This window comes from Typopeltis vanoorti, chromosome 15 (genome assembly GCF_054136105.1).
Source record: "Typopeltis vanoorti isolate ZY-2024b chromosome 15, IOZ_Tvanoo_1.0, whole genome shotgun sequence".
Taxonomy (NCBI): Eukaryota; Metazoa; Arthropoda; class Arachnida; order Uropygi; family Thelyphonidae; genus Typopeltis; species Typopeltis vanoorti.
Window position 1 is genome coordinate 61152830 of NC_143563.1, and position 13223 is coordinate 61166052.

The 13223-nt window shown below is 36.3% G+C and overlaps 1 protein-coding gene across 1 annotated transcript in view; it reads right to left on the reverse strand.

The window, feature by feature from the left end:
• Window positions 1-916: 916 nt before the first annotated feature.
• The window catches only part of LOC150098798 (uncharacterized), a 46839-nt gene continuing 34532 nt past the window's right edge, over window positions 917-13223 (reverse strand). Inside the window, exon 2 of the mRNA XM_090404651.1 lies at window positions 917-3184. Within this exon, the coding sequence (XP_090260777.1) occupies window positions 2322-3110 (789 nt within the window). The 5' untranslated portion in view covers window positions 3111-3184 and the 3' untranslated portion in view covers window positions 917-2321. The remainder of the gene's footprint in view (window positions 3185-13223) is intronic.

Below are 13223 nucleotides of genomic sequence, written 5' to 3' on the forward strand. Positions count from 1 at the left end.
CCAATTTATGATGAATGCAAATAGATAATTTTGAATCTAATGAATAATTTTGGTTTGAATGACTGCAAAGCACGAACGACATTATTTTGGTAGACAAATGTTTTCATTTCTGACATAACACAACACTAACTTTGTAGTCATGATAAGCAGTGTTTGTGTCTTATCCATAATCAATATGAATGCACTAGTAATGTATGAATAAGGGTAAGAACTGCTAATAATCATTGCTAATTTAAACACTTCTGAACATCTTCTATACCTCCTACAATGAGTCTTTTGACCCTGTGGAGGTCTGATGATGATAATCATGTTGATGGCATGAGAGTCACATAATGGCTACAGTAACACTACATTAATCTTATTTTCACTGGGAAAATCAGTATATAGACAACAGACTTATCAAAGAGGTCATTTAAAATACAGCCACTCAAGCCATATTTCTAATACTGTGCTAAGAAAGAGTGATGACTAGTGAAGGGGGAAAAAAAAAAAAATCAGTCATACACAATAAATGCAAGAATATGATGATGCTTTTCCTCATCAGATCATTATTTCAGTGAAAGAATGCAAGTAACTTTAACTTATCACAAAGTTATTGTGAACTAAACTGAGAGTTATATTAATAAACTTTAGAGCTTATTACATTGCATAAGGCTGAATTTAAATTTCTTGTGACTACCTAATGTAAATACAGAAAACAACATTTTGGATGTTATAACATTTTTTAAAAGCAATATTTTTTTAAGGACATATTTTATCTTGCCATTTGTATATGTTACATCATTGTCATAATCACTTGTACAGTGCAAGTTTGTATAGATTCTCCAATTTTTCATGAGTTCCTTGTATAAGTAAGTTCTACTCAAAATGATGAAAAAAAAATTTTTTTTTAAAAAAGAAATTCACAATTGCAAGTGGGCCTACTATGTTTAATTTCTAAAATAACAAAGACCACGACAAACCTCATAAATAAGAAAAAAAAATTTTTTTTGAGGGCGGGAGATAGGTAAAAGTGTAAATAATTTCATCCCTCAATTAATTCATTACATATTTCAACATGGTATTTTTTTACAGTCCCTATAGTTTAATTAGTGATGCAAATATAATGCAAACAGGAAAACAACTTTTTTCTTTTCTTTCTTTTTTTTTACAAAACACCTAATACTGAATTAACTGATGTGATACTATCTGTCAACAAGAAAACAGAAAATGTGCTATCATTAAATGATAAGCTGGGATAGTTCTTCTACAGCACAGCAAAAATGTTTTGGAGTTAACTCCACCATAAAACACCAAAACTACATTTTGAACACATTCATGAGTAAGAAAAAGTTACAATACATGAGTTTTAAGTAGAAAATATGGCTACCATTTTTTCAGTAAAAATTTTTCATTTGAACTAAAGACACTTTATAACAATCTAAGCCTCTTGACTGAGAAATAATTTACACCGGTAGGGTAGCACTTAATCATTGATAATTCTTGTACTGTACCATTATTGTAGACATAAACTTTTACATTTCTTTATCCTAATGCGCACGACAAGACATTCAAAATCTAAGATAACTTTTGTTTAGTTTTAATGAAGACTCTGAGCAGACCTGTAATGAAGTCAGGCAATTTCACAAAAACCTGCATTGAATTATAGTGGGCATTTCTAAAGCATTTAAAAGAAAACATCTGAGAAGATGCATTTGCTTTACTGTTTGTTCAGATATGACCTACTGATATTATGCTTCTATTTCTAGTTGCCATAATTGTTATAACTGTTTTAGCTATTAAAAAGCTACATTTCTTGCTATTCTAAAATTTATTTTCTAATATAAACAAAATGTGTCTACTGCATTTGAGACTCTCCTTATATAATACTGTAAAAAGTGAAATTACTTTGGTAAATTCAAATGTTCCACCTGTCAATATAGCACAGTTTAGCAAATCCATTTCTTGCTTTGGAAAGTAATTTTGTGAGAAAAAAAAAGTAAACAAAGCGAATAAAAATGTACTTACTACCCACTACAAGATTGTTCACTCATTTGAATAGAGACAGAGAAAGAGATGGGGGGGGGGGGGTGGAGATAAAATGTAACTTATGTGATGATTCAGTGGTTTAACCACTGTTACATTCAAAAGAAGAAATTTTGAGTTTCATCCTCAAGAAGACTTGAAAGATCATTTTACACAAGTTTCGCAAAGTTGCCATTATGCAATTGGCATTTCAGGGAATGTAGCACGTCACCAAAAGAAACAATTCCCGAGAATTAGAATTGCCGTAATAACAAAAAACCTCCCCATAAACCATGTAATAAAACAAAAATTATGATTTAACTAACATGAAGATTACTTATTCGTTGGGAAACTGTCTCTATTTCTGCCCGTCCTGCCTCATTACTACAGCCTTCTTTCAATTCAAGCCGACTAATATCAAGGTCATCTAAGGAACGTGAGCGAAAAATTGAGCATCCTGCATTGGTAGCACCTTTAAGACTTTTGACTGGACTGCTAGGATTTGACTTGTTGCCACTGTCCTGTCGAGAAATACTGGCAAGAGGAGCCATTGATTCATCACCTGTGCTAGAAGGACCACCGGAAATATCTATACGACTCCTGAGAGATTCTTCCAGTTTTGGCCTCCAGGGATAGTCATATGGTTTGTAAAAATAATGCCGATTCCTACAGCTCCTCATTTTTGATGATCTGTGGAAGAATGACTGTGAGGATGATGGCAGTGTCACATCTGCTAATTTTGAGGCCATAGCAGTAACACATGCATCATCTTTGCTAGGAGAGCTAGTCTCTGGATAATCTGATAAATTTCTGGAACAAGACTTATCAGAGAAAGAGAAATTTGTTACATATTTAGAGTTCATTTGCACAACACACAATCCTGAGGAAGAGGAAGTTGCTGGGGAAGATGAGAGAATCTTGGAGCACTTATAATTGAATTTACTAAACCTTGTCCTCTCCTGGAGGTACTGTTTACGACTTTCAGTAACAGTACTTAACATTCCCAATTCATGCAGCGCTCCATCAAGATTCATGTTATTGTGGTTCATAACCACCGTACTCTCTTTAACATTTGGTGGAGAACAGCAATAGCATGAGGTAGTCATTGTCAAGTCAAGAGACCTCTGTCAGTCTAACAAAATAAGAAACTGTTATACTTTCCACCATTTCCCTTGACAACCTAGGGAAGAAAAAATGCAGTAATATCTCCAATGCGCAATTACTTGTGTTCAGTAAAGTATTAATAAAATCAAAATAAAATTAACACTATTTGAATATAAAATTTTATAACACCACAAAAATGATCAGGTAAGTCAAATTATTAGAACATCAAAAGAAAATTTTGCATTTTGCACTTTAAAAGAATAGTAATAAAAGCAACCAATATAGTCTTTCAAAAGCATATTTCTTATAATCTATTTTGCAAAAAAATAAAATTAAAACTTTACCATGAAAATAATTTTATATCAGATATTTTAAAACATGAACACCAGAATAATTTAAAACCATTAAAGCATATAAATAGAAATTTCAATCAAAATTAGATAGAATATTAATATTTCTTTCCATGTTAATCAGTGTAACATTGGTGATAATATACTCACTGACATATAAACAAATTAATTTAGACAGCAAAGAAATTTATTACCACTCAACATTTTGACTTCAGTACTGATGTCATCCTCACTGACATATGCACTATATATAAGAGACAAGTTACTGCTAACTCGGTTATGTTTAAAATTAATTAAATTCTACTATTCATTAAAAATACTGAAATTTTGACTGATTCACAAATGGTAGTTAAACTATAATAAAACTGATGCACTAATGACAAACCAGACAGGTATAACAATTACTGTTATAAGATATGACAGATGAGTTATTTCATAATGGTAGAATTATTTTCAAGCAGGTGATTATAAGTGTTCCTCAGATATTATGTGCAATTATTATAGGTGTATAATAATTGTGTTGCTAAAATTCAGTCACTGGTTCGAATGATAGACCATTAAAGCGCTCAGTCAAAGAATACACACACACATACATACATTAGCACAAAAACTAGGAATCATAAAATACAAGGATTATTTCAAACATCCTACACACCATGTATGCATGGCCAGTGGGATAATATAATAGCTTCTGCTTCCATATATTTTAAGTAAAAACACTATATACTTGTTTAATGTCTCTGGTGTTACTATTCTGCAAAATAAAATTTCAAAAATTAAGGAAGAATGACTCACATTAAATATTGCACAATGACTAGCCACGTGTTTTGCCCAAAGTATCTGATCTTATATGAAGTGATCTAACCTGTCCAATTCATTAACAAAAAAGATCTGCTGGTAGTACAACACATGCCTAAACACTGGACAGCGGTGATAAGGGAATGGGAATTATTAACATTAGACCTCAAGGGAGTCTTGAAAGACTCATTGCAGGAGGTCCCCAATATCACAAAGCTCACTGAACCATGTCGTAAACTCATTCAATGTTTCTGCACTCACATTTTCAGGTAATGCACTCTGTTAACCCATTATTCTCCATACAAAGAACCTGTTCTTCACTCCTTACTCACACCCTTCTTATAGTGTTTCCAGGGATAGCCTCATGTTATAAGCCTGTCTCCTTCTCCTGTCTCCTCATCAAATCTCAGTAGAACAATCCATGTGGCCTGATTAACACTTATACAACTGAACCATAACCTCTTTACATCTGCATATGACTGTCCTCCTCATCACTACCATAATCCAATGACTTCACAACATGAGATGTGACCCCTAAACTTCAGGTCACTGTCCACCACCACTCCCAGATTGCTCATCTTTTCCACCTCCTTCACAAAATTTCTCCACCAAGTGTATACTCTGCATCCTATCCTTGTCTACTAAATTTCAAATCTATGTACTCTCCAACACTGAACTAGCAGCTTCACTCACTCATATATTTCTTTAATTCACATGAAAAGCATAAGGAAATAAATAATAATATTTATTTAAAGCCATATATTTTAGCATGAATATTACAGGCCATCAATGGTGGCAACAATAGTTAATTTCAAGGTAGAATGCAAACAATAATCATTGCTACTGATGATGGCCTGTAATATTCAGGATGAAATATATGGCTTTAAATAAACATTACTCATTTCCTTGTGTTTTTTTTATGTGAATTAAAGAAACCTCATGGCACAAGTATCTCTTTAAGAACAATCATTCATACAGAGGCGTTGCTGTAGCTTTTGCCACCCCCTCTGAATACACCTGGGGCAGTGTGTATTCAGAGGGGGTGGCAAACTGCTGTTCAGAGTTTGCCACCCCCTCTCAATACACACCAAAAATACTACAAAAAGTCAAAACGACGTATAGGATAAGGTTCAAAGTGCTGCCTGTGGTGGACCGTCTCCCTCCCCGCCAGCTACGCATCACCGCATTCATATAGTTCATTCAGATCTTCCTGTAAGGCCACATCTGTTTGACTTCTCAACTTTGTATCCTCTGCATATCTAGAGTGAAACCCAGTCCCCTCTGTCCCCCCCCAGCTACGCCACTGCATTCATACAGTCCATTCGGATCCTCCTGTAAGGCCACATCTGTTTGACTTCTCAACTTTGTATCCTCTGCATATCTCGAGTGAAACCCATTCCAGTATCATTAATATACAAGTTCAACAATAATGGCCTCAAAGAGGACCATCTCGGACACCACTAGTACCTTTTCTCTTTTGAGCCACACACAACTTACTAGTACCTTGACAACCGATCACCTATCAAACTCATAATCTAGTATCTAACTCTATCCATTTCAGTTTAGTTACTAACTTGTGTGGCAATTTATCAAAGAGCTCTGCAAAATCTGAACATACTACTGTATATCTGTCCCTTGTCCAATGTATTCATCGCCTTGTAGAATATAATTGTAAAAAATTAATAAACCCATGCTGGCCACCAACAGAGAACAATGCTATTATCAATCTACATCTGCAGCCTAACTCTCATCAACCTGTAAAATACTAATCGCAACCCAAGACACACAGATTGGTCTACAGTTTGTTGCCTTTTGGTTATCACCACCTTTGCCTTTGGAATTGTCCTTGTATGAACTTGTTAAACAAATATGCCAAGGTTGCTCTAACTCCTTGGAACATTCCCTTAAGACATGAAGTGATATATCATAAAGTTCTATGCATTATCGACATCAGGTTTACTTAATTCCTCTCTCACTCACCATCAGTCTATTCACTCCCATTCACTACATTCAAACTTCTCATGTCACTTACGAGGACAAAACACTCTCATGAATTATTCATTGAATACATTGACTATATACTCTGCGGCAGTTGCTAATCTACCATTCTCACAATCTTACCATAATTATGCTTTCTTGTGCTTGCCATATATCAGAATAACTATCTAGGATTATTCCTGGCCTGACTGGCTACTTTCTGCTAATACAGCAGATCTGTTATCCTTACCAAATGAGCCTTCATGACCTACTTTTTGTACTTCTCATACAAATGATTATTACCATTATTCATTTTGTGCTGCCTCCACAGTGCCTTCTTCCAAACTGCATGCTTAATCGCTTCATTCATCCATTTAACATCTACCTTATTCAGCTTTTTGAAATATACTACTATAACTCTTGGTCCATGCCTGAGCAGCATTTATTTTCTTTCTGCTTAAATACTCATTCCACACTACAGTTCCAAGAAGTCTCCTAGGCTTTTCATAATTCCTGGCCTTGCAGTTCCTTATATATCCATTCCTCAAAGAAGTTTCATATACATTGTACCACTCAGGTGATTATTCAATCACTTGAAATATGGAGGGAGATATAACACTCACATGATCAAATCTAAGACTCAAATCTTCATGTGCCCTCCATTTTATATACTGCCTAAGACAGTTGTCCCTCAAGAACTCAAGAAATTTATTTTTCTTACTCCTAGATATCATCTCTTCATTCCAATCTCTGTTACCATAATTAAAATCAGCCATAATAATCACCCTTTTCTTCAATGACCCAATTGGCCTATACATTTGTCAACACTTTTCATATTAAATTACAGATAGCAATATCCAATTAAATATCTTTTTCCATCAACTTCCACCTCACACCATACTGCCTCAAAAGCCTTGCCAATATTACCCCCCATCCCCTGCACTTCCACTTTATATGGACATAATTCTCCTGCTGTCATCAACAGCACTCCCATCTCTCTTCTCATTTTTTGTGATGATAGGAAGGATGAGAAGAGAGGTGGAAGTGTATAAAACATTATACCTTTTCATTTTTATTCCCCTCAGGATATTACTTCATAAAACCATATTTCACTTATTCCAACAAATTTTGAGCAAATAAAAGTTTGTCTTCCTTATTTCTAATAAATAGAGTAACTTTGTGTAAATTGCACTATTGTGTTATAGGTTTTGTGTCTGTGTGAACTTAATATAAAAAAATTAATTTCTAGGTCTATAAACCAATTCATGCCACCTCTCAGCTGAGTTTTCTTCACCCCTGCTCATGCCCACTCACTACTATCATGATACATCTCCTCAGATGCAACTATTCCCTTTACAATCCAAGCTATCTTATGCTGACAATCCCATATACACATTCACTACTGCTCTCAACCTCCACTCTCTTTATGCTATGTTCCCCTATTCACCCAATTCCTCCTTTCCCTGTCCATATTGGATTTCTGTTCTCATACTCTCATCTCTCTCTCTCTCTCTCTACTGTTCTGTCCATCCACAAGCACTCCAGTTTTCACTTGTTACGCTCTCCTGATCTTTCACATTATCTCTTCCTTACTACAATCTCTTGTTCACATCATTCCTTTCTGGCAAGTCACTCTCCCAGTGATTCACACATCCATTTAGTGCAATCCATCACTTTTATACAGTTCCATCCTCCCTGAATGCAATCCCATACAACTTTCTTCTCACATAGCTTGGCAAACATACCATTCATGATTCTTGCTTGCTCTTGCAACTTGTCATGCCTCTACAGTACATTGATAACTTTTTCTACCATAGTGTTACCTTTCATTCTTCTTAATTACCTCCAGATAATAATCCTCAGATTTTCCTGTATACAACCAAAACATCTGTGTTCCACAACCACCACCAACTCTCTCTCTCTGTCTTATATGCTTCTCATATCCAAAGTATCAATCACTGGAAAACAAACCTTGTGCACCCACTCATTCACTTCTTTTTCTCATTCCTCCAACTCTTTTGCACTTTTTCATTTATATCCACCAAATGTCCAATCTACTGCATACACACCTCATCTTTCATCCTGATCAACTCATTCTCCAAATCTTGCATCCCTCTCCATGCTTGTTCCATCATTCACTGTTCTGCTTCCACAATCACACTCACTTTTTTTTCCATCAGTCTCTTTCATACTCACACATTCTCAGCACTTATTTTTACACTAACCTTCTGGTTAATACCACTGACAAACTTATGTTCTTCACTGTCTTCTGCTTATCATTCACTCCTCACTCTCATTTACTGATAATTTGCAGTCCATCACACTTTCTGAAGATCCATATCTCACTTCTCTTATTCAGTCTCTCCACAAACACATTCTCCATGCATGCATACTGCACTCACAACTCAAGAGACTCTGTTGACACTATGCAATTATACTAAATTATCAAAAAAAGGAAACTTGACTCACTGTTTTGTTTAACAAGGAATACAGTGTGAAGAATTTTTGATATTATTAGTTATATATATACACACACATACGAGAGTGGTCTGAAAAGTTTTCGGCCTCGACCATAGACAGCAGAACTGTTAACACGATTTTTTTTTTATTTTTAAGTTGGTACATTTATCATAAGCATCCATGTGAAATTGCAAGTCATTCTATCAAGCAGTTTGTTTTATTGAGCTGTCTGAAGCAAAAGTGTTGACTGCATCCCTTGAAATGGATAAAATTGAGTATTGTGTGGTTATAAAATTCTTTGTAAAAGAAAGAACACCGAAAGAAAGTCATTCAAAGTTCATAAAAGTTTATGGGCACTCTTCTCCGTTTTCGACAATCAAGAAATGGGCTGCCAAGTTTAAACATGGCCATACCAGCCTTGAAGATGATCCACGTGAATTGACGTCCAAAAAGTGTAACAACACCAGAAATCATTGATCAAGTGAACGATATGGTATTGGATGACCGGCGAGTCAAAGTGCGTGAAATTGCTCAGATAGGCACTTCAAAAGAACATGTAAGATATATTTTGCATGAAGAATTGCAAAAGAAAAAGTTTTGCGCAAGATAGGTGCCACACTTGCTTACAGCAGATCACAAATACACTAGCATGAAAATCTCTGAACAGTGCTTGGGATGTTTTAACAAGAATAAAACTGATTTTGTGCATCGATTTATTACTATGGATGAGACTTAGATTTACCATTACATACCAGAATCCAAACAGCAGTCAAAACAGTGGACAGAAGTCAGTTCCAACAGCAGGAAAGGACATGCTTCGGTGTTTTGGGGGGGGGGGGGGGGGTGCTAAAAGCATTTTGTTTATTAATTATCTTGAAAAGGGTAAAACAATAATCGGGGAATATTATTCTGGTCTTTTAACTAAACCAGATGAAAAAATTTGTGAGAAAAGACCCTGTTTGCAGAAGAAAAAAAATAATCTTTCATCAGGACAATGCACCTGCCCACAAAAGTGTTTTGGCAATGGGAAAATTAAGGGATCTGCACTATGAATTGTTGGAACATCCACCCTATTCCCTAGATATGACTCCCTCTGATTTCTATCTCTTCCCAAAACAAACTCTTCCTCGTTGGTCAGCATTTTTCTTCAAATCAAGAGGTGACTGCAGCTGTTAGAGGGGTATTTTACTTACTAAGAACCACTACAGGGATGGGATAATGGCACTGGAGCATCATTGGAATAAATGTATTATTCTTAAGGGAGATTATGTTGAAAAATAAAAATAATTTTGAAATTATAAATTCGTTTTTTCATTGTTAGGCTGAAAATGTTTCAGACCATCCTCGTATATATAAAGAGTAAATCAAAATGCAATTATATTAGAATTAGGAAGTTTCACAGATAAATGGCTTAATGAAATATAATTTTCAACAATCACAGTACTTTTAATTTCTCTAGATCTGAGACAAAATAGAAAATTATGTATACTCTCTGCCAATTTTTGCTCAGAATGAAATACTACTTATGTATCCTACAACTGAAAAATGCTTCTTACTTTTTAATTTTTATTTAGAGATAATTTCTTTAAAAAAATACATTTAACATAACATTTTTTTTAATCTTCACCTATCTTTTTTGTATCAGTTACTGCAGTGTTAACTTTGCATTTTTGACTGTTAATGCTATCATAATTGTAAAACATGATTAAATGATAATACACAAATTACATAACGAAATAAAGAATTTAATATAAACCACTAATATTTCATGATGAGTATCTCATCATATCATAATGAAAACACTAAACAAGAAAGAAGACACGTGAAGCATGAAGAAAGAACCTGAACAAAGGTTACAGAGTGCTTCTGTTCTGTTGCTTTCCAGCCAGTGTAATACTATTAGGCCAGACTAGTTGTACCACAGACATTTGGTAATCAGAACATATGGAATATATGAATTTCCCTTCAAGCTGAGAAATCTGGTTTAAACATGGAGTTTTTACTAGCCACAGATACTATGGGCCAATACAAAAATTCTTCACATAAATTCTTTCAAATTTAAGACTCTTCAAAGAATGTTATGAAACTTTTTGGAATCAATCCAATCTTTATCAGAATGACAGTCTAAAAATTTCTAAATTCCAGGAAATAGTAACTGCACTCTCATCAATAAACCCATGTTCAAACTATATGTATCTGAAATGCTTACACAAGTGTTTATGTGAGGATAGGTGTATTTATGTAGTTGACTGTATATACCATCTACCAATAATTGTCCAAGCACCCATTATTTGCAGTTCTGGAACATTCCAGGTTTGTTAATAACAAAAACTGGCGTAGGAAGATAGTAAGAAACAGTATTTCATCATATCAGTTGAATACAAGTGCCAAGGCAACATGATGTGAACTCAGTGACTTCGAGAGAGGTGTCATCGTGGGCTGTCACATTGGTGGCATGTCCATGTGTGCCATTGCTGCTCAACTGGAGCACCAAAAATCAACAGCTGGTGATGTGATCAACAAATGGAGATGTTCTAGCATTGCTAGTGCAGGAAAACACCCAGGATGGCTACCAAAAATGGCTGACAAAGACAAGAGAGTGTTAAAATGGGTGGCATGCACAGACCATCCATGATGAGTTCCAGGACACCAGGTAACATCATGGTGAGTACTAATACTATGAAAAGAACTTTTCCTCGGACACCCATTACTGGGTTTCCAAGGAAAATCAGCGACACACAAGTTGAACATAAAAAAAAAACGAACAAGGAAGCTTGCGTGGCCTGGTGCAAAGAGTGTGTGAACTGGACAATTGACCAGTGGAAAACGGTACTTCATTATGGAGCAATGAATTCAGGTTCACCTGTTTCCAGTCTGATGGCAGGTATAGGTGTGAAGGCAGCCTGGTGAATGCTTGTTACAACAGTGTGTTGTACCCACAGTAAAGTTTGGAGGAGTAATGGTGTAGAGTGCATTCAGATGGATTGGAGTGGGACCACTGGTTGTGGATAATCAGGTGATGCCTACACTGTGAAGTTTTTATGGAATGAAACCATGTTACTATCAAGACAACAATGCTCCATGCCACAAAGTTGCAGCTGTTATGGAATAGTATAAAGAGATGGGTGTTAAACGACTGGACTGGCCTGTGCAGTCCTGACCTCAACCCCATCAAACACATGGGACGAATTGGAGCCACAATTGAAGTCCATAGCAGCACATCCTCGATTTTTCATTAAACTCAGTGCTGCCTTGATGGTGGAATGGAGACAAATTCCATCTGATGTCTGCCACACATTTGTGGAAAGCCTTCCTCAAATGGTGCAGGAGGTGATCAAAGTCAAAAGATGACATACCCAATATTAAGGTTCAACTGCTAGTATCAATTGTAAATTGATAAAGTGTCCAGACAACTATTGGTAGATAGTGTACACTCAATGGACAAAACATCAAAGATACTTACCTAATAGTGTGTCAGTCCTCCTCTAGCACGAATAACAGCCTATACTCTCTGAGGCATTAACTCTGCCATGATGCCAGAGAGTTGATGGAAGTAATTCAAGTCATGTCTGTTGCAGCATTGTGTGCAACTGCAACTTAGATGCCAGTCCCAGATATGTGGATCTGATGTCTTGCTCTACAGATGGTCCCAAACTCAAACAAATGCTCCTCAGGATATCCCTGGGTGGTTGCAACCTAAGCAGGGCAGGGAATGGTCCTGCTGAAACAGACCATCGGCTGTAGGATGTGCAAAGACCATGAAAGCGTATAGGTAATCAGCCAGGACCTCTCCTGACACACTAAGAGACCTAATGTGTCACATGAGAAGGCTCTCCAAACAATCACAGAGCTGACATGACAGGACAGGTTTATGGCCTCATGCTGTCGTCGCTACACCTGCATCCTCCCATCAGTCTGGTACAACTGATAACGGGATTCAGCAGACTACATGACTCTGGTCCACTCTGCAGAGGTCCAGTTTTGATGGTGCCGATACCAGGCAAGGCACAGTGCCTGATGATGAGCTGTCAACAGTGATACACGATGAGAGCATCGGCTCCCATAGCCCATGCCATACCGTTCACTTGCTGACACTGCTTGGACCTCCAACATTGCAACTGGATGTGATTTGTGCTGCTGTTATCCTGCAGTTAGTCTGTACAATCCTGGATAGTCTACATCAACACCCAGTCATCAATGGCATGTGGTCAGCCACACTTGCTCGCTGGGCACACCCTCTTATCAGAGATGATAAGAGGGTGTGCTGAAAGTTGTGATTATTCTACATATTCCTCACATAGCATTATACACTTGTTACAATGTTGCTGCATCATTTGCAATTCTCTGAGAAAAGTCTTTCCCTTGTTGCACAAACCAGTCCTCAGCTGCAGATATGACTTCATCATCTGTGGTAAATTTTGTTCCTTACAAGTGTTTCTTTAAATTTGGGAACAGGAAACAGTCAGACAGGGCCAGGTCTGGCAAATAGGGTAGGTGAGGGACACTGAAAGCCCAAATTGTGTATTGTCT